Source organism: Convolutriloba macropyga, chromosome 6 (genome assembly GCF_964194025.1).
Source record: "Convolutriloba macropyga chromosome 6, txConMacr16.3, whole genome shotgun sequence".
Classification (NCBI taxonomy): Eukaryota; Metazoa; Xenacoelomorpha; order Acoela; family Convolutidae; genus Convolutriloba; species Convolutriloba macropyga.
In genome coordinates this window covers 74,620,083-74,642,886 of record NC_134473.1, presented here as the reverse complement: position 1 = coordinate 74,642,886, position 22,804 = coordinate 74,620,083, and the positions used below count along the sequence as shown (strand labels likewise).

General features: G+C 32.6%; 2 protein-coding genes across 3 annotated transcripts in view; one reads left to right on the top strand and one right to left on the bottom strand.

The window, feature by feature from the left end:
- Window positions 1-22,804, top strand: part of LOC142340621 (cyclin-dependent kinase 2-associated protein 1-like) — a 575,438-nt gene that overhangs the window by 323,974 nt on the left and 228,660 nt on the right. The gene's annotated exons all lie outside the window — the stretch shown is intronic.
- LOC142341414 (uncharacterized) lies at window positions 3,984-19,249 on the bottom strand. Its single transcript, XM_075392341.1, has 5 exons — window positions 19,112-19,249; window positions 16,852-16,943; window positions 13,895-13,922; window positions 9,552-9,608; window positions 3,984-4,057 (listed from the first exon to the last, which is right to left on the bottom strand). The coding sequence occupies exons 1-5, from the start codon at window positions 19,167-19,169 to the stop codon at window positions 3,984-3,986; spliced, it is 309 nt and encodes a 102-aa protein (XP_075248456.1). The 5' UTR covers window positions 19,170-19,249.

The window sequence follows — 22,804 nt, the reverse complement described above, 5'->3', positions numbered from 1 at the left end:
CTAATCGCACTAATCCTTTTCACTACCAGAAATTCAATTTGAGCCAAATTGTTGTTTATAGAAATGGTCAACCTATTGTTGGAACTCCGGTCTCAACAACTTTTAACCACCGCATTTACTTCAATACTCTGGAAGTCTTGGATTTTCTTGACAAAGGTGGGCATGGAATAACTCTGGACAATTATCCCAATCATTTTATTCTAGCTTTTGATTTAACTTCAACGCAAGAGGCGTCTCATGATTTCATTCATCCAGAACTTACAAATTGCTCAATTTCGGTTCAACTTACATTTGACGGAGCATTGGCAGCCAACGTAGAGATTTTATTTCTGGGCGAAAGAAGTTCAACGTTTTACGTTAATTCGGAACGAAAGGTGACAAAAAACTCAATTATCACCTACCCCACCGATGGATAGTGATGAAATACGCTATTTGTTGGGAAAATGTATTCATTTAAAATATTGTTTTTACGGAGTTTTTGCAGCGGACAATTTCCCAAAACTAACAAGAGAAGGCTTTATTATAGTTAATGCTTCACCAGCGCAATATGAAGGAAGTCATTGGATGGTTATTTTGTTCCGCGAAAACAAAGTTTATTTGGCTGACCCGCTTGGAATCCCGATACAAAACTACCAAATATTGTATTCCCGTCTGGTACAGTTTTACAATGAAGTAACCCAAGTACTCAAACTTAAGCCAGTTCAGAATCAAAACTCAAAACTCTGTGGACTTTTTTGCATTTATATTGCGCATGTGATGTTTGGTTACGAATATCCTTTATTGTTGAATATGAACGATAATGATTTGCTACGCTTTGCTAATCATATGCTCTAACATTTTTTAATTAACGTTTTTTTGCTCAATACTTTCCTCAAAGACAACAGAGAACACAAGTATTAATTAGAAGATTTCGATTCCATAATAAAATTTATCAAAATGAAACTATTGTCAACATGCAAACAACCATAGCCACTATTTAATATATCAAGTATTTTGGAAAGCTCACCGTATAGACCACCATTATAAATACTATAGAATCTATCAATCGTACAATTAGGCAAAAAGTCAGTTTGAGTTTGAACATTATTAGTAAAAACACAATCAACGTTAGGTAGTTTTCGCTTAGAGTTTGCAAAGTTCAATTGGTGTTGCTCGTTGTAGTTCACCGCTTCGTCAATTTTCTTCATTATTTCTCCACGAAAAACTGTATTTGTCAAATTAGTTTTAATAAGTAGTTTGAAACAGGTGAAGAGACAGGGTATAATGAATGGTTTGGATGCTGAAGACTTGAAAGAATCAGGAGGTTGATCATTGGAGGCAATAACATGATAATGAAATCCAGGTACTTTACAATAATCGTCATTCAAATGCAAGCTGTAGGCAAAGTTCTTTGTTACTGTATGGTCAAATATAGGCTCGCTTTGACATATAAAGTAGCGATATTGTTTGGCAAACTGACGAAAATATTCCGGCGTGCGCTCAACCATTGCCTCCACCATTTTGCTAATTAATTTTCTTTGTCACTTTCACTTGCTTTATGTGCAATTTTTTATCGTGATTTTTTTGCTCTTCCACCTTCGTACTGGGCTCGTTCTTCGAGATCACTTTCACAACCAGTTCGCTGCCTTCGTTTATTTTTCTTTGCGGTTCCTGGAGACGATAGATCTTGAATGGTTTTTATTTTCTGGCCGAGAAGATCGAATTCAGCAGCTGACAGAGTTATTCTTTGGTTAAAACGAAATTCCTCGGAGTCTTTTTTGAAGAGTCGTAGAGTAATATATGTTCCCGTTGTTTCGTATGTTTTCACTGAAGCAACAACAAGTCGTTTGCTAGAGCACGAAATTTCGTGGTAAAAGTCACTATTATCGTGAAAGGAAAATTTTTCAGTCATAACTTTGTTTCCGTTGTGGACAAGAAATACGCTTTTAATGGTATCAACACTCAGTAAGAGAAATTTAGGAAACACGGCTTGCTTTCAATGGAATCCTAAAGAAAATGAACTACCAATAAAACTATATAAGACCACTTTTCCTCACTTTGGCTTTACAAGGTCGATTGCACAGATAAGCCAAAAATAGAACTCAAACACAAACTCAGCCTAGTTTTATGGTTGCCACACCCAAGTTTTGTCTACCATGTTGTGAAGTCATACATGAACACTTAAAAGAAGTCTTCGTAGATACATAAATGTGTTAATCGCCGGCAAAATTGCCCAAATCATGTCCTTTTTGTTCTTAATCTCTCAAACTTTTTTATTCACAATTTCAGCGCAAATAATTAAAATGACCTTGCACACTGAGAACTGTACAATTGGACGTCAGCTATTTTAGCCGACTGTTCTTTCATAACATTTGGTTCGCAAAATAGTGATAGTTTTAACTAAAAAACATAAAAAGTAACAAAAAAACATATATTCAGCACCCAATTAATCACTATCATTTGTTTCACCAAGCTATTAAATGACAAACTTTCATTGCAAATTGCGTTTCAACTAAGAACCATTAATTTATTCTACATTGATCGCCCAAGAAACATCGATTTTTTCACTTTTTTGTCAAAAAATGCCAAAAAAAACAAAAATTTAACAAAAAGTAACATGCAAACAACACCCAATTACTCTTTATTAATTGTTCGAGCAAACTTTCACCTTATAAAACTTTGTTGTCCACTCCCTTATAACTAGCATAGAACATTTCATTCTACATTCTTACCTCAAAAATTAACAATTTCTGCACATTTTTGGCCTTTTTTCATCAAAAAATACAAAAAATCTAGTTACAAGTTACCACTAAATAATATTTAATAAAAACCCGATTCCTTGACAGTATTTCTCGTACCATATTTTAACAGTTTTTAAATTGTATAAAAATGCTTATTGGCGGCGAAAAACAATTTTTTTTAAACTTTTTACTACCAAAAAACACCAATTTTTGCACTTTTTTTTCAAAATTTTGTCTGTTTTTGACGCAAAATGGCTTCAAAAATACACCTTAAGCGCTCCATTCAAACTATTTTCAACCCGCACTTTCTCCAAAATTCAATTGACCCCCATATCAAGCATTTCCCGACACAGTAATGAAGCGATAAAATCACTTTTTTAACCAATTTTCAGACAAATTTTAAACCCCAATTTCTTCTATTTTTCAGTCAATTTTCACGATATTTTGTCCCCTATTCATTCTCATGCGCTATTTTCAGTTCGAAACTCTACATAAAACTTTTCTCCAGGCTTGAAATTCAACAAACTTCCAATTTCATTACTTCACACTTGCTTGTTAATTCAAACATATGGGCAATAAAACCCATAAAATTAATACCACTTGTGCGGTCTCAGACTCGCAAAACTATTAAATTTCTTACATTGGAACAGAAACTTATCAATTTTAAACTATCTTCTTTCTTCCCTCACCTCAGTATTCCATCAGGTTAGTCAATTTCGCTTTTCAGTCCTTCATTAGTCTCATTAGACTAGAAAAAGGATTCAGAATTTTAAAAAAAAAATTCAAAATTTTCGAAAAATTTTACAAGTTTCACTCATTCACCACACCAACTTTTTTCCAAAAATTTTACAAGTCCCAACACTCTCACAACACCAATTTTACAAAAAAATTACAAGTCTTGTCAACCACGAAAAATAAAATTTTCGAAAAATTTTCGAAAAATTTTACAAGTTTCACTCATTCACCCCAGCAAAATTTTTTTCCAAAATTTTTACAAGTTCCACCACTCTCACAATACCAAACTCTCAAAAAAATTACAAGTCTTTCCCAACCTCGAGAAACAAAATTTTCGAGAAATTTTACAAGTTTTCGAAAAGGATACCTAAAAAAGGCCATGCCTGAATTGTAACGGGGGGGACAGGTCCCCCCCCGTTACAAACCAGGCATTTTCACTACTACTCATATATATATATATATATATATATATATATATATATATATATATATATATATGTGTGTGTATACATATATAGCATTGTAGCATTAAAAGAATATCAGACCTTCATTGCCAATTTGATCCACTACTTTGTTCATTAAGTTCTCACTCACATCTGTACCTAAAAATAAACAAATGATCCATTAGTTTATAAATAGTTAATAGTCTGTACATAAATATTCTGAGATACCATATCCAAGGTCTTTTTCATACATGATTTCTAAGGTGCCATTTCAAAGGTCATATTTGGTTTTTAAGAAACGATCTCCAAAATCACGAATGGTTTCTGAAATACGATCTCCAAGATCTAGTATGGTTTATGTAATAGCATCTTTGAGATCATACATGATTCCTAAGATAGAATATGGAAAAGATCAAGCAAGGTTCTAGATTTTATGTCCATTCCCAAACTTGATTCCTCTTATTACAAACTCTTCTATAATGAAAGACACTTGACCTCAAAAGGTTGTCGAAGATTTATCGAATCTTTGAAAATTTTAAGCTGAAATAATAATGGCAACTTTAGCATGGTCAGATATTTCTGCCTATCAACATTGACAGTTCAGCTTATTGACATGACGCTCATTTCGATCACCCCTCTTTCAGGGTGCAATCAATCTAAGAAGTCATATAACATGTAGACTAAATCGGAGACTTGCCCAAATCCATTGACTTGCCCAAATCCTTGGAGAGAAAAAACAAACACGGTAAAAGTGGGCTTCATCTATAATAAATATATGGTCTTGATTATTGTTTTTTTTCTAAAGAAATGTGAATCTGCTTTAGGAAGTATACTAAGTTTGTATAACAGTATGTAATCATGTTTCTGTGTTCACTTCCTCCGCATTTTTCTTGTCGCTTCTTTTCGCAGGCACGAGGAAAGTGAATAAACTTTTTTCGATGATCAGCCTAAATTGACAGTCTAAATGCTGTCCTGTCGACTCAAATTCGATTCAAAGTATAAATTTAGAAGCAAGCAACATCAGTTTTATTACAAGAATGTATAGAAAGACATGAAGACAAACAACTTGAAAAGAGTTTATTAGGAGCAAAACAGACCACAAGATTCAAATTCTTTTGACTTCCCTTTTTTGCTACTTAAAAATTTATGGTAAGCCACTTTAATCAAATCGTTTTGCCAATGAAACATGGCTCAGCGATGGCAGCAAAAAATTGTAAAAGTTTACGAGATTATTTTTTACTGTCTTTAGCTTGATCAATTTCATGTCTATTTTATGGTTATCCGAGAAGCAAATTTATCAGAATTTGTTGGTTAGTGGATTTAAACTGCTTTGACCCCCCTTTTTTGGCGAGGAAACTGGCTTATTTTGCAGTGTCATGTCGCCTTTTGCGAGTGGTAATTTTTGCATACACTATGGTACCAAAAAGCTACGAACTGCATGATTTCTGCTTTTAAAGCATGATTCGTGCTTCATAAGCATGATTTGCGCTAAGGTGTAAAAAAAGTGTGAATTTTGGGAATTTTAAGAGAAATTTCATTCTCACTTTCTCCGCTTAAACAGAAAAGATGGTTAAACCGCTTTGTTCTTTCACAGTTTACCAAGTTGCAACGCTACGAGGTTTCAGATTTTTATGAACGAAAATACAAAAACAACTCAACTTGAAATCAAGATCCAGTGCACAGTATGCATAAAAACTTTACTTGAATAATAACAGTTTCGAGGCCCAAAGATCAGGCGGAAGACCCCCAAATTTGTCAAACAAATAAAAAAAAAGTAGTTACCGATGTATTGAAAGATCCCAAAAACTCACTCGAGCGTATTAGAGTGGCTCATAACGTTTTCTCTTGCTACGCTACAATTGCCAGATGTACAGTGCGACGAATTCTCAAAAAAATATGGTGTTCTTTTATGAAGTAATGCAAAAAAAGTCAGTTTGAAGAAGAAAAGGAAGTGTTACCGTTCAAATTGGCGTTTCAATATGCTCAAGCCTTTCTCTTCCTGGCAGAATGTTGTTTTTACTGATGAAACAAGGGTGCGCATCTCCAGCGACTGAATTGCTAGAGTTTTTCGAAGAAATGGAACAAAATTTCTTGAAAAAAAACACAAAAAATTTGAGTTTAGACAAACAATCACTAATGTTTTGGGGTGCAATACAATCAAATGGACGGCAAATGCTGGTTAATTGTCCAAACAAGCTGAACGTGGTCAGTTATTTGAGAATTTTGAAAAATTACGAAGAAGAAAAGCATTTGTGCACGTTATTATTCAAAAAGATAGTGCTCCTGTGCATAAATCCAAGATTAACGTCAATTTTTTACAAGAAAACGAGTGGAAGGTTTTGAAATAGCCAGCATACAGTCCAGATCTGAATTCTATTGAAAATTTACGGTTGAAGTTGAAGCACCGATTACAAAAACATACAGTTTTTGGGAAAATTTAGAAGAAAAAGTGTATGAATTTTGGAATGAAATGGACGCAGACCTCGTGTGAAAACTGTATGAAAACTATACAAACCATCTACTAGACGTTAAAAAAGATAAGGGTGTAATGACGAGTATTTAGAGAACAAATTGCAACTCAAAATATTATATTATTTAATGTTTGTATTGCTTTTTAAAAAAACTTCAGGTGTACGTAGCTGTTTGGTACCATAGTGTATTTTTGACTTTGAGTGAAACGAACACAGTAGTTGACATTGAAAAAAAACTAGAGTTTAATTTATATCAATGAAATGTTTTAGATAAGATCATCGGATCTATGGCATTGTTTTTTGAGCTAATCTACTCCAGTGGTGAACAATTTTGTATTTAAATTTTATATCGTGCCGCAGTTATCTTAAAAAGGATTTTTTTTCTGATCAGACTAACTCTCCCAAAGCAATTGTATCAAATTACACTTGTACACAAATACCGTATCTCTGTTTCCATCAAAACGTCGCAAAAGTGCAATTTGCTTGAGTAAAAATACTCAAAACTTTCACTCTTTTTCAATTCTTTGTTTTATTTTTAGGTCTATAAGCGCGCATAGAAATTTGTGACAGAATTTTGTCGCTCTGGTCCGCATCCTTGTCAAACTTATCATCACTTCCCTGTTGTCAAGGGTTACTAACTCGATAGATAATAACAAGTACATTATTGATAGATGTCGTTCTCAATACTAATTGTGAATTAAGAAGACCTTAACAATCTTGGAATTACCCATATCGTGACTCAGAAAAACAGATAATGCCTTCAATTGGGTCTCAAGTAGCTAACGTGGAAGTGATGCTCAAACTTTGGACAATGGTTACGTGATTCTCCAAAACAAATGACAATATTTATGTTTTATTCTTTTCTACATATTTAAACAATATTAACGAATACTTTTTCATTGTGAACAAAATTACGGCCTGAAGTGAAATATGAGGAAGTCTGCCACTGTGTCCATAAAAAACCAGAACCATCACAAATAGTAATATGAGATTTATGTGCAACGTTCTTTTCTTTCACAATGAAAAATGGTTGCGCAAGTCGTGGACATATATAACAGAAAAAAAGATTGCAACTCGTATTCACGGAAAAACTTGAAACACTAACCCATATCCGCGATTTTCAGCATTCAGTTAGCCTAAACATATTTTGCTCAAATTTCTTTAGAATTTACTTGCAATCCAATTCATAGACTTAATTGTTCTCGTGAGCAGTGATGTTTTAAGTTGCGAAATGGCTAATTTTGTTTTTATTCCATATGTAGCACCAGTTAGACTTTTTTGATTTCAGTCTAATTGAGAATTTGTTGACTATTTTGGTTAGTAACCACGGGTAACAACGACGGTGTGGAAAATTAGGGCAAGGTTGTTGACAAGAGTGACAAAATCTTGTCGATGCTTCCCTGGCTTGGTCTAAAACAAACATCCTGGAAATTGGTGACGGCCATATCCGAACTTGAAAAATTTCAACTAAATTTTTTTCTTGTCAAAATTGTCCAACACGCTTATAGCCCTGGTCTTCAAACGTGGTCGTGAAAAATAGTGACACGCTCAAGCAAAGTTTTTCACGAAGTGTTTTTTACCACGTAAGGGTGGTGAAGAAATCATTCGGTTATAAATGATAGCGGGACGTAATTAATTGGAAAATTATACCATATTATAGTCAGAGGAAAGACAAGAGTAACTTTTTTTATCCATATATATATATATATATATATATATATATATATATATATATATGTTTGTTTCAAGAAATTTCTAACAGGGGAGGCAACGGTCTGTTTTTCATCAGATTATAAAGAAAAGAGTCACTTTTTTCAAGTTTTGCTCTCTGACTTCTCATGAAGAGTGCAAATCTATCTCGCAGCGGGTGAAATAACTATTTGGGGGTGAAAGAGGAGGACATATCATTTCGCACGATTTTGCTTTTGCCCCAGTGATTCTGGAATTTTTATCGTGTAAGATCTGACAAATTTCTGACAAAACCATCTTGCCGATAGCCTGTAAGGGGATGCATCTTCTTATCAGATCTGATAAGACGTTTATCAGATCTTATACGATAAAAATTCTTCTTATAAGATCTTACACGATAAAAATTCCTCCTATAAGATCTTACACGATAAAAATTCCTCTTATAAGATCTTACACGATGAAAATTCCTCTTATAAGACCTTACACGATAAAAATTCCTCTTATAAGATCTTACACGATAAAAATTCCTCTTATAAGATCTTACACGATGAAAATTCCTCTTATAAGATCTTACACGATAAAAATTCCTCTTATAAGATCTTACACAATAAAAATTCCTCTTATAAGATCTTACACGATAAAAATTTCCTCTTATATAAATTCCTGAAGTATTGTATATTCTTCATATTGAAGACAATTAAGAGTTGCTCTCAAGCAGTAGCCAAAAGCTACAGCATGCAACACTTAAGTGTCAGAGCAACCAAGAGAAAATTTTTTTACTGTTTTGTAAGACTTATAAGATATTGTAAAAAAGGTTATTTGAGTGGCAGGGGCTTTCTCCGAAGCGATGATTATCAAACTAGAATGAAATTGGTTTTTCAAAGATCAAAACCATCTTGGACTGCTAAGTTTAGCCATAGTACCCAGTTAAGACTCACACTAAAACTGCCGCCAAAACAGAATCAACAAGCATTTTTTTGTTTCGTAATTGGTTAGCTGACCGATTCTTTTTTACTTTCATAGGACCTTGACTACGTTATACAATTATTTTGAAAAATTAAAACCTGTCATATCAGATCTCACACGATAAAAATTCCGTCTTATCAGATCTTACACGATAAAAGTTCTGGTAAGGGAATGTTTATCTTAAAAGATGTCTTATCAGATCTTACACGATAAAAATTCTGATAAGAAGAATGTTTATCTTATAAGATGTCTTATCAGATCTTACACGATAAAAATTCTGATAAGAGGAATTTTTATCTTATAAGATGTCTTATCAGATCTTACACGATAAAAATTCTTCTCAACAGAATTTTTATTGTGTAAGTTCTGATAAGAGGATTTTTTATTGTGTAAGATATGATTAGATCTTACACGATAAAAATTTTTAGTCAGCATCTTATCAGATCTTACACGATAAAAATTCCAGAATCACTGGGGTGCACTTGAAATTGTTCATGACTGGTGTAAATTGATAGTTTCAAACTTACCATAACTGACGACTTTGTCGATTAGTGGTTCCTTAACCTTGTCAAAAAGATCTGCAACTAAAACAACATTTAAATTATATCTACTTTCTCCCGTTATATGATGAAGTCAACCTTTCGCCCCCTTATTAGGTGATGACAACTTGATGGGCGGCTGATTTTTTTCATTTTTTCACCTGTCTTTATAAACTAGCTGGACAAATTTTTCCACAAGTTCCCCCGCTGATCCACAAGTTTCCCTACAAGTAGTAAAAAGAACTGACTAGAGGAACAACGGGGGGGGGGGGGACTTTTTAGGTCATTGACCTATTCCACATGTAAAAAAAAATTGCGTCGCAAAAAGTGTCCGTCCTCCCCCCCGTTGTTCCTCTAGTCAGTTCTTTTACTACTCCCGCATCATTATAGGTTTGTTGTACTCTAATTTTTGAAGACATTACAGACCATTGTCACGGCGAATTTGTAAATTTAAGAAAAATACAAGTCGTCTTTGAGCAATCATTACCATATAAGAGTATTGATAAAAATTTCCTTTATGTATTATGTTAGAGAATCCAATGAATTCGGGATTAAGTTTTTAGTATAACCTTTTGCCAATGCTTCAGTCAATTTTGTTTTTGTATGAACTGAAGAACATGAACATTTTAAATAGAAATAATTTGTTTTTGCAAATAACCTGGTTTTGCACTCGTAATACATACAGGATGCATTAATATGCGCTCCAGGAGTTATTTATTGACATTTTGAGACCACCGAGTAACTATCAACCACACTGATAGATATCATCGCAAAATCAGTGCAGTACTTAGGTGTCCTCTTTGATTAAAATAACGAGCTTCAATTTTGAAGTTTTTAGTATAACGATTTGCCAATGCTTTAGTCAATTTTGTTTTTGTATCAACTGAAGAACATGAACTCTTTAAATAGAAATAATTTGTTTTTGCAAATAACCTGGTTTTGCACTCGTAATACATACAGGATGCATTAATATGCGCTCCAGGAGTTATTTATTGACATTTTGAGACCACCGAGTAACTATCAACCACACTGATAGATATCATCGCAAAATCAGTGCAGTACTTAGGTGTCCTCTTTGATTAAAAAATGAGCTTTCAATTTTGAATTAAAAAAATTTTTACCGGGCACTCTCTAAAAACATGTTCATCAGTTGATACAAAAGCAAAATTGTTGACTAAAGCATTGGCAAAGCGCTATACTAAAATCTTAATACCGAATTTATCGGATTCTCTAACATAATACATAAAGGAAATTATTATCATTTCTCTTATATGGTAATGATTGCTCACAGGCGTCTTGTATTTTTCTCAAATTTACCAATTCAGCCTTGGAAGTGATCTTGCGCATTTGCAACAACTGAGCCCAGAAGATCTAGTTAGACTTGTAAGACTATTGCTGCAAGATTTGCAAGCTGGTGAGAGGACAAGAGTTTACCAAATAAATGGTTATCTTGCAAGTTCTTTCGAGATGGAAGATTGAGTTTGAGGTATTTTGATGCTCTTTCAGTCAAGGCTGCAATATGTGAATAGATAAGGAGGTCGTGTGAATTTTGAAATTTTTGCAAAGATAGAAATATAAGAAATCAATTGAATTACGCTGTCGGATGTAAAATACCGTAGCATGGGAGAACAACTTACAGCAGAGAAGTGAGCAATTTAAATAGAAAAGATTTTAAAGAATCTACGGTCTCAAGATGACGTCCAAAATGAAAATAAAAATTTTTGTCCTAATACCTGGTACTTTTTTCACGTAAAATATTGCAAAGACATTCCAGTAACTGGTAGCTCTAGCAAATAAACGATTCATGTAATTATGGTTAACGTTCTAAAAAGAATTTTTGTGATATTCTGCTTTTAAAAAATCATTTATTGTTGGTATTTGATTTGTCAGTAAGTTCAAGTCTCTGATTTGTTCCCTAAGTTGGTTCAAGTCTTAGGATGAAACACAATTTGTCGGGTTTAAACATGACCTTAACGCCCAGCGAAAACATTAAGGAAAGTAAAACTGTACATATAAGCAAAGTAATAAAATGACCGCGACTGTGCACCAGTGCTGTTGTCAACTTTATTTTTGTATCAAATGAAGAACATTTTTTATAGAGTAAACCTCTTTTATGCCAGTGGTAAATTTTTTTAGGACGTTCTTCACTTCAACCTGGGAATGAAATTCTTTTCGAAGAGGAAACCTAAATACTTCACAGAATTTTATCATAGTATAATTCGTCCTTTAGTTTTGTAGCTGCATCTTTAATGGACTTATTTTTGATTCGTTGGAAATCAATAAATAATCACTCTTTATTTGAGTATAAATTTAGGTTGTTTCGTTCAAAACTGAAATTTCAAGCCATTTTTCTAGATTTTTTTTGTTTTCCGCCGGAAGCTTTTACTTTTTCGAAAAAAGTTATCAAGCATATTGGACAAATTACAGAGCCATATAAGATGAATGAGGTGGAGAATAGAACGCGAAAACCCGTTTCCTGAGGAAAAACTCGGTACAATCCAATGCAGCCAAATTCAATGTTGTTTACTTCAAATTTGTAAAGTCTTTAGTGCGATTTTTTGGATAATTTGAACTCTTTTGGTCACAGGCGAATATTTTTGATTTTGCGTACAAAATCTTATGCACCTTAGCTTCAACAGCTTTGCGATGATATCTATAAGTGCGGCTGATAGTTACTCGTGTTTATCAATATGTCAACAAATATTTCCTGTTGCGCATATTAATGAATCTTGTGTGTGTGTGTGTGTGTGTGTGTGTGTGTGTGTGTGTGTGTGTGTGTGTGTGTGTTAACGAGGTCAAAACCAGAATATTTGTAGATAAATTGTTCCTGTTTATAAAGTAAATAATTTGGGTTAGGAATTTTTCCCAAGCACTTCTGTTAGTGCACAATTTAGGTGAACAGATGTGATGTTCTGCGAATTGTTTTTCCTCTTTTTCGGTAGTGACAAATCCTTTCTTAATACAGAGGAAAATAGGATTGGTGAAAGCAAGTGCCAGGTAGCATTTTAGGTTAAGGACAAAGAACAAAAGAACATCTTTCAATGCCAAAGCTGGTATCACCGAAGGATCAAAAGAATTGTCGAAGTTACGCTGACGAAATTCCGTTTTTCTCATAACCCCATTTAAGATGTTATATCTTCATATAGCTTGGATTAGGATATGTGGTCTTTTAGTCGAAAACAATTATAGTTGGGCAAACATGCAATTTTCTAAGCTCGAAACGTATTTTACAGGATATTTTCAAACACAGTTCTAGTCCGTCGTTTTCTTCTTATTTCCAGTTTTAATGATTATTTTCCATTTTTAGTCCGTGGTAAATTTCGAGTCATATCAGTAATTTTTTCATTTTAAAAACTTTGGAAGATAAGTTTGGTTTATCATGCCAGATGAAATAATTTTTTGATGGTGCATAGTTAATGGTAGCTTCTTAAAACTGTTTATTTAATTCTAAGAAAATATGTGCAGGATCGCTTGGCAGGATTGCTTGAATTAATTTTGCTTATAAAAAGATTTCTCTTAACTTACTCTTTTCTTGTAAAAACTAATGAAATTATTGAGATTTAACGACTTGATTTTTAATTTTGTTTTTAGGGCCACAAGAAACAAATCTCAAAGGTATAACAAAATTTCTACACCCTTGATGCTATACACTTTCTTCAGTATAATCCCGAAACAGTACCGCTTAGTGTCGAAATAGTGTCTAAAAAGCAGCTGGTTAAGGGTTAAAAAAGTTAATCACATACATGAGTGGAAAAATAGAAGCGTTTACAGGGTGGACGCCGTATTGGCCGACGTTTAGCCGTCAACTAAAAATTGAAAAATTTATCAGACAAATTACTAAAAGTGAGCTAGTTGATTTATTGCGGAGGTACAATCGCACACTTAAGATACTGGTCCACCGAATTTGTTGACCAATAAATAAAAATAAATTTTGGCTAAATTTCCCATTTTTCTTCTAGGCTGAACGCACTGTTGGTCAATTTTTCCAGCACCAAATTAGGCATACTTACTTAAGAAAACCCTGACTTAGATAACGTGGAAAATGTTCAACTAAAAGCATATAAACAAGTAAAGCATATTAATAAAGCATTAAAATAATGCATATAAAGCATATAAACGATAAAGCATAAGGTCTCATTTTCAATGTATTTAGATATAAATTTCAAACAAAACTACCAAAGATTTTTAAATGAAAAATCTGGTACCTGTAGGTGTTAATGATGAGATCTAATAATTGTGTGCCCGATAATGTAACTAGTCGGAGCAGAATTAATTCAAAAAGTTGTTACAGAATGCAGTAAATAAAAATATTGACAATTTTTGATACTCACATCCTCGCTTCTCGTACATCTGTTGTTCCTGAAAAACAAGATGATAGGAGAGTTGAACATATAAAATTAGTCATATAAATTGAATTTTCTGGAAAATTTATTAATCTATCTATTAATTTAGTAAAATTTTATACATTTATTGACGATTTCTTTGCCAGCTACCCAGTACACTTATGGTTAAAGAAGTTTTTTCAAAACATGTTAACAACTTTGCGATTGGTTTTGAATTCAGAATTATAAAAATGTCATAATATTAATTAGAAGAACTGACGACAGAAACAAACAAGGAGGTGCGGTAATGTGCGTTTGCATATAAAGTTCCGGCCCCGCTCATTCACATTTTTGGGATAATTGTCTACCAAATGGGGAACAGATGGGGTCGCCTCCAACGCAAATAATTCAGTGGATTAAAAAGTACCGCATTTGATGGGATCGGGCATTATTCAGAAAGCGAGGCAAGACTCACAACAAAATCAAACAACAAAAACAAGAAACAATAATTACATCCAAAACTTTACTTCCATCTAAAAATAAACTTAATAACAAAGTCAAGATAGCGTCAGATAAATCGAAAATTAGACAAAGAACAAAAAAAGTAAACTTAGTAAATTCGGTTATATTTTTAAAAACAATATAATTCAATGTCATGAAAACCATTACAGCACAACTGAAATTAACCAAACGTTTTATTATCACCAATGCTTATATAGGAGGGCATTATGACCTGTCTGTATTCATTTTTATTTGCAACTACAAAAAGGACAACAAATAGAGACAACAAACAAAATTCAATTAAAACTTGTGAGACAACGCTGTCAAAGCCATATTCTGCCCCTCAAAATCTGTTAGGTTGTGGTATGTGAATGCAAATAATGTGTGGTCGTGATCAAAATACAAAATGAAATAATTAAATAGGTTAATTTATTCGTCCAAGGGAAGCCGTTGAAACTTGCAATTATTCAAAACATTTCTAGCGTTTAAAAATGAGGGTCAATAATAAACAAGAACCAAAAATTAATTTTTTTTGTGCGAAAAACCCGTGTCGAAGGCAGTAAAATCATATCGAATTCTTTAAACACCTTACATTTTGTACACTTGCACCTTTTTTTGACGCCAAAATTGTCATATGTTAATTCCATATAACTAGAGTAGGTAACAAAAACACACAAAAAGAAAAGAAATGCGAAGTTGAATAAAGCTTTCTTTTAACACAATTGTCTCAAACTCTTGAAAACCATCAGTTATCTACTCAAATCAAAATATAGGCTCATCTAATCTTCCATTAAAAGCCAGTGAGACCGGCCATTCTCCGGGACTTATAAGTACTAACTGGTAAAGCCACAATAAAGATTAAACTTGAATTTAGTAGAAACAGGAACCATTCTGTCGTTGCTCAAATTAAGCAAAAAGTTGAACAAGTTAAGAAAATGTATTGCAAAGATCAAGAAACCATTGTTTATTTAGAAAACAGATAAATTTAAAAATCAAAACTGCAACAAGCTATAAAGTAAAAAAAGAAATATATTAATTTGGAACTCCTTAAGATGCCAATTGAACTTATCACCAGATAGCTTTGATTTGAAATATTCTTTTCTTTAAGTAACATAAAAAAGATCGAATTTTTTCAATAAAAGACCGACTGTTTACAATCCAAATTTTATCTGGATTGTAGCAGTCCAAGATTGTACCAATTTTTGCTTTCTTAATGTTGTCGTTTAAGAACACTTAATTGTTTCGAATGTTATAGATATAAATAATTTGTTAGTAAAAAATTAAAAATAAACGCTTCTGCGTTTTTGATAATCATCGAGAAAAGTTAGCAAAAAAAGCAAAATTTTAATTCCTGAGCGTTTTTAATAGAAGTGGCAGTAGGAATAGCCCCATTTGGAGTTTACCAATATTGTGTTATTGGTTTTGGGTTGTGCACTTTCCGCAAATTTAATCAAAATGGATCAAAAAAGCTTTTTCGTAGAATTTTTGATGAAAAGGGCTGAATTTTGAAAAATTTAGCCAACGTTCAAAATATTCAACAATACTTTTTTGTCTTTGGAAATCAAATCAACAACACTATTGTTAAGAAATATAACATAGTTTTAGCAAAATTGACTAAATTTTAAGCAAAATTCCGGAAAAATGAGAATAAAAAAAACGTAAATCAGTATTTTTCAGTCAAAACTGTCTATGATGGAAATAACGATCGGCGATAATTGGCTGAAAAAAAGAACCCATTTGAATATATAGTCCCTCCTCCCTCAAGTGGGGCCGGAACAAAAATCTAACGTGACCCTGCACGACTTTAACAAAATTGACATTTAACTGTTCTCTGATAAATTTTGAAGTTTAAAATTTGCGGAACAACTGAAAGCAACTAAAAGCGCGCAGCCAAAACGCAGTCTCTTGAAAAAAATACATTTTCCTGATTTTGAGCACGAAATTAACTTAGTGTCACTCACTGCCAAGTAGCTAGTGAAAAGAATGATATGCCTTATAAAATTTCTAGTCATATTTCATCAGTTTTTTTTACAAATTTGTTCTTTAGCGTATGGACATATATAGTCGAGATCGGTAGTATATGTTAATTTGCCCTTTCTCTTTTTAAATGAATATTTCGTTGAGGTCACCCTTATCTAGTTGATAAATTCTTAAATCTTCTCACGATTAAAACGTTGAGATCTAAAAGCAAAAAAGCGTCCTGACATGAAAATAATCATCGCATAGCAACAGCCAAAAGTGAATAAAACTGGAGTTTTCTTCAAACCGCAATATATTTTTTTCGTAATCTTCAAATCAGTTTTTTTTTAATTCTCCACTCTCAGTTTTTCGGACCCAAAAAATATGGTATTTGAATTTTTGATTATTTTGGATATCTCCCAATAGTCTATGTTCTCTAAATTCTGAACAGAAATGTTGGTATAAAATCTAATCAATTAACAAAACATATTTATATCTGAACTTACAGCTCTGATTTGTCCATTAATTGGCGTTGATGCATCATCGTCACGACGATCTACTCTTGGCCGTCTCAGCCTCAACCTTCTGCAGCTTACATCTGAAAAAAACAAAATGACGTTCGCTTTTTTGATACTGCCAATTTCATTATCATGCTTTAATGAGGGCACAAAAAATTAAATATAGGCACTCCAAAGAGAGGCAATATTCAAAAACAATTCTAGGAAGTGGTGTCCTCCGGCTTCTAACTTTAATCAAAATAGTCGTATTTGAAAAGAAAATCTGTTCAGGTAGTTAAAATGCTGAAATGAAAACCAAGCAGCGATGACTATTAATGATACCAAGAAAGAGGTTTTTGAAAATATTGTACAAATAACTGAAATTAGTTGTGTAGTATTTCTGTTTTTTTTCTCTATTTGCTTCTTTCGTACCATATTCTGATTGGCACCCAAGATCTGTCAAAGAAGTACTTGGACCCTAGTAACGTGGAATATCAGTACTGAAACTTGGTATTCCAATTGGATATTGTCGGCCCAGTACTTTATCAGTGTATCCTAAGAGTGTTTTGCTGCCTCATTATGTGCGGTGTATTTTCATAGATGAATTTTTTCCTGAAAGTAGACTTAGCATCTTTGGTTTTGATTCGCATAATGTTCACAGGAAAATCATGAAAAAAATTTTGGACGGTGCACTTTTTGAGCATGACGACAACTTACAATCTCAAAATGTTGCTGGCAACCTATTAACATTAGGAAAAAACGCCTTAACTAGTAATTACAAAACAAAACCAGTAAATACACACCGAGTGCCTGGAAACTGCCAAATTTCGGCCCCAATTAGCAGAAGATTTTTATGTTTTTTTAAAGTTTTAGATTGTAATGGTATTCTGTATTTCTAATATTTTTTAGCTGAAAGAAAACAGATAAAGTACTGGGCCGACGATATACAATTTTAATTAATTGGATTTTGGACTGTTCAGAGTGTTTTCAGAGAGCCTTTTTTACCATGATTTTTTGTCTGAACAGCAAAAAAGTGACATGATCGTAATATATTCATAGTAAAATACAAAGTGAGAAATACTATGATTTCGTGCTAATTTACAATGTTACTAAGATCTGGGTCACAATCAGATGAAAAAATAAATGCCAAAAACAAAAGAACTGCCACTATTTTCCTTCTTCCGATCTGTAACCTTACCATATGCTTTTCAAACAATCTTTTCTGGAACCAATACATTATATTCGTCCTGCAAAATTTTCCACCCCTGATGAGTGTATGAACCGCACCAATTTCGAGAAACAAAACTGCCATCATAATTGAAAGGACCACAAAATTTCAAATGGTTTCATAATCAGTATACTCCCCAATCTAGTTCCCATTGTTATCGTCCTTAATTCACAGCATGAGTGCATGAGTTTTTCTGGGCAATCTGCCGAGTGAGCTATAACTTATGCAAAAATTGACAAAAAAGGAAAGGCCAAAATAGCAGGAACCTTATAAGTTTTTTTGAAGAAAAACTATTGCCAAACATGGAGAACACTAAATTATGGTGGTATCAATTTTAAAGAGTCTATTCTGACTATATTGCTGTAAAAAAAATCCGCGCAGTTATAGGTTAGAACTTTTCGAGTTCAAAATCTTTTCAGATATTAGCAATAGTACAAACATATCAAAAACATTAGAACATTTTTTTGCTTATTTTTGTTCCCTTGGAACGCTTAGTCGTGTCACTTTTTTTCGCCTCAATGTGTTCTTTTATATAGAAAAAACATCAAAAATGTTGAAATAGGCTCAGTTGCATTAACAATAAACATAAAACTCACACAAAATAAAAACTCTCCGAGTAAAAACTAGAATAAGTATTTGTATCCTAATTCGACTTTTTCCACTCATTTGAAGTCAATAGGCACCAAAAATATAATTGTTCTCTCTCTATCCTGCTCATACTTGATAGTTCTTTTTGTTTGTGTAATTTCGTGAAAAACTTTTGCTCAGAACAAGAAAAATAGTCCGGGGGATAACTAAGTATACATTATTTACACATTTTAAAACAGTTTAAAACATTTTAAGCAGATGGTTCACACATCAAAACAACGCTCTTCGAGACCTGCTTTTTTAAATTAATATTTTCCCATTGTTACACACGCATACATAAAATTTATCAGGAAGCAGTTCTGGTGAAACTTTTGTATATAATTTTTTTTTTTACTTTTTATCTCATGTTATTCAAATTCTGGGAAAATGAGTTTTACACCAATTAGAGCTTACCTGTGAACTGGACAAACAAAAGCACAGCGCAAATAATTAAGAATGGTGACTTAAGCATTTTTCTAGATCTTTGTCACAGCAAAAAATGAATTCAAGAATGTTTTTTATCGTAAAGTAAAGTAACTGTTTTTGGAACCGCTTCTATTTCAAATGATCTTAAATGGTTCGCCTTCGAGACTAAAACTTGCGTTTGCACTGACCAAAAAGATATAACAAAAAATCGTAACAAAAAAGCTTTTAGTCACCTAAATTTTATTATACTATTATATTTTAGCTTCTTAAATTTCATTGTAAGGAGTCGTTAGGCAAAACTACCTAAACTTGTCTAACTGGTTGTTTGAATGAAGAATTCTTTCAAGTTTTACAACTAATGTTCTTGAAGTTGAACAGCATCTACTTTTTTCTTTCTACTTAATTGTTTCGCAGTGAAATTTTATTTGGTAAACGCTATCTATGGCTTAGAATAAGTGTTTTTGAAATTTAACATCCACTCAACATTGCCTGACAACCAAAACTATAAAATTGGCTGCAAAGGTTGTAATAAAACAGTACTTTTTCCAGAGTATACTCGTCAACCAGTCGTTATATAAAAGTGTTTTTAAGGCTGAGTTAGTTTTAATTACCACGGGGTGATTAATGTTGGCGTCTCGTCAAATTAACTGATGCATTATTTATAAACTAAATCAAACTATTTCAAAATGTTTGTAAATAATGACAAATTTTAAAATAATTTTAAAGGCCCGCATAGCTTGAAAAAGTATCTGAAAAAATATGGCTGATTTTGATAGGTCGATGAATCCTCCAGAAAAAGTTTCGTACAGTTAGGCCGACAGTTTTAAATTTCAACTAGACATTTATTGTATGAACATAATAAAATAAAAGGCTTAAAGCTGAAAGATTTCACTCGAACTTCTTTACACTTTGTTTAATTTTCTTGACTTTTCTTTTTTTTGTGTTGCAATAGAAAAAAATCAACTCAATGTGAAAGATGCAAGTTGCATCAGACAATGAGACGAAGCAGAATTGTATGTTATCAACCGGTTGAAACACAGCTTAACTGTTTCAGTTTGTTTTCGCTGGAATCTGCTAAGGTCGCCATTTTCTGTTGGCTTATTGCACAGTTCTAATTCTACAATTGCCTTCAAGATAACCCTGTTTTTTGACGAAATCTTGCATCATTACGTTTTTCAGATAGAAATCGGAAGATAGTATTTTCCCGCCTTATAGCTCTATATTGTTACGAAATAATCACTCTTTCTCAGCTGATTGGGGTACAGGGGTACACCAAAAACTGTTATCCTAGATCCTACCTCCTATGTGTCCTTAATGTCATGGGCTAAAAAATTTTACGAAATTAGTAGATTGACAATTTCTCATAAAGGAAAGTTCTATGGTATAAAAATTTTCAAAAAATTTATAAAAAACATTTTGAATCAAGAGGTCAACCAAGGTATTCTCATAAAAATCAGTGACAAATGTATCACTAAAGAGCACAATGAACATTGCAAATATTTCATCTCACCGTATGCTTTATATATATATATATATATATATATATATATATATATATACATATATATATATATATATATATATATATATATATATATATATATATATGTACATATAAACACACACACACACACACACACACACACACACACACTCACACACACACATATATATATATATATATATATATATATGTGTGTGTGTGTGTATGTGTATATTTATATAAATAAATAAAAGTATAGCTTATTTCATAAATTTATTACGTTTTTATACCTCAAGTTTTTTTCAGTTACAGTTTAAGTTGCTCATCTAATATACATATTGTGTTAATTTTTCATCTTCGGTTCCTGCTCGTTTTCCGTGTTTAGGCAGTCTTAGTTTATAAGAGAGGGTAAGTAAACTCTGATATGGAGTAACCGAACGCTGCAAGCGTGTGCCTACAATAAAAGGCAATCACGCCTAAAGGAAACTTGGGAAAAACTTCTGGAGCCTCGCCATCTTGACTCGCTATAACTGCATGATGAATGAATTTGTATGAGGTTATTTTTTTCAGTCCTACTTGCGTTGATTTCAATAAAATTTATGATCATTCACAAACTTTTTGGTTCCTCAAGACTTAATAAAAAATAAATGCAGGGCCAGATTGGTCCTTAATTTTTGTGACTTCTCCTATTAGTATATTATGACATTTATTACCTTCGTTTGATTAAATCATGCCTTGAGCAGAAAATTGTCATAGTGGCTTCAGGTAGGTGTGCATTTTTTAAGGACCTTTTCGAGTGAAGCAAAAACACTGTTTTTACGAGCTTAGCTCATAACTTGTTTACTAGTTTATTAGATGTTTCCTCACAAAAGTCCTTATCGTTTTATTAGTGTATTTTCTTTGAATGATCTCAATCTTATCATACAAGATCATATATGATTTCTTGGTTATCATACAAAAGCATATATGGGTTTTGGTAATCATAAGTTGATCATTAATGATTCCCTGGTAATCATACATGGGTCAAAAAAGGTTTCCCAGTATGAAAAAACAGGGTTATAAAACCCTATTTCGAAGAAATACGGTGATAAAATGGTCCTGAAAATTCCAAACATAACTGCCGATACAGTTTGACAACTATCTTGTATTTCCATCAAGCTGCGTCGTCAAAAAATTGATATAGTGAAAAAAAATTTCATTTAAATCAAAATTTGGAATTCTGAATTCTTTATCTGCTTTCTTTTTATTATCTCCGCAACACGTTATTATCTCAGCAAGTAATTATCAGCTTTCCAAAATTCCGGACTTCAAAGAAGACAGGGATAGCAAATTAATTGATGGGTTCCCCAAATTCTTCACCAGTATTCGTAACCGTATTTTACACTTCTTGAACTTGTACCCATTCTCAGGGATATTTTTGTCGCGCAATGAAACTAACAAGTGAGATACACTTGAGGTATTTTTTGAGCTAGGCTTGCGGTACTTTTTTTGGTTGAGGAAGAACATTTTTATGAAAATAGCATAATTTAAGACAAGTTAAAGCAAAAAAAATATTTAAGATGTGAATTAACTAGTTCTTGTAATTAATATTAATTTGTTTTGCTCATGAGACTTATCCACTCAGCAGTAACGTTTCATTTTGTTCATGAAAATAATATTTTCTGTTTAAAAGGATTTTTCATCCGTAATGTGCGAAAAAAACATAGTTTGTACTGTAAAGTTTCATTTTTATCGTTTTGTGGGTCCCTCAATCAAATGTCTTGATTTCATCAGCAAAACGCTTATCTGTTTCTAAATTAGTCAAGTTATTAATAGAGGTTTTGGATACAAATTGGTGTACTAGTGTCCTTTTTCTCTGAACTGGCCTCACAAAAATGCCTTCATGCAGTAGTATTTTTCAAACATTTACTCAAATTCTGTTTTAACTTAATCTTGAAATATATTTTCCGTTAGAGTGCAGTTTTTGTCTTCCAAAATTCACTTTCGGAAAATTTTTTCTGCGATTATTGGCATGCGAAAAAATTTTGTTTAAGAAGCTATTTATCTGCAGGGATTTAATTATAGTAAAATTTAGTGCAGGTCAAATTTCAGCCTTCCACAAATGGATCATTAAATTAAACTTTTGCAAATGCGTCAATAATTAGATAGGTGGTTTTTTATTTTATTTATTAAGGTCAATTCATCATGAACATTTTAAA

What these genes read in the sequence shown, in the direction of transcription:
- LOC142341414 (XM_075392341.1), bottom strand. Translation starts at nt 19,169, where the DNA reads ATGCTTAAGTCACCATTCTTAATTATTTGCGCTGTGCTTTTGTTTGTC. An exon ending in TTTGTTTGTCCAGTTCACAG is followed by an intron (nt 16,944 to 19,111) that starts GTAAGCTCTAAT and finishes TGTTTTTTTCAG; the next exon opens with ATGTAAGCTGCAGAAGGTTG. An exon ending in GATGTACGAGAAGCGAGGAT is followed by an intron (nt 9,609 to 13,894) that starts GTGAGTATCAAA and finishes ATGTTGTTTTAG; the next exon opens with TTGCAGATCTTTTTGACAAG.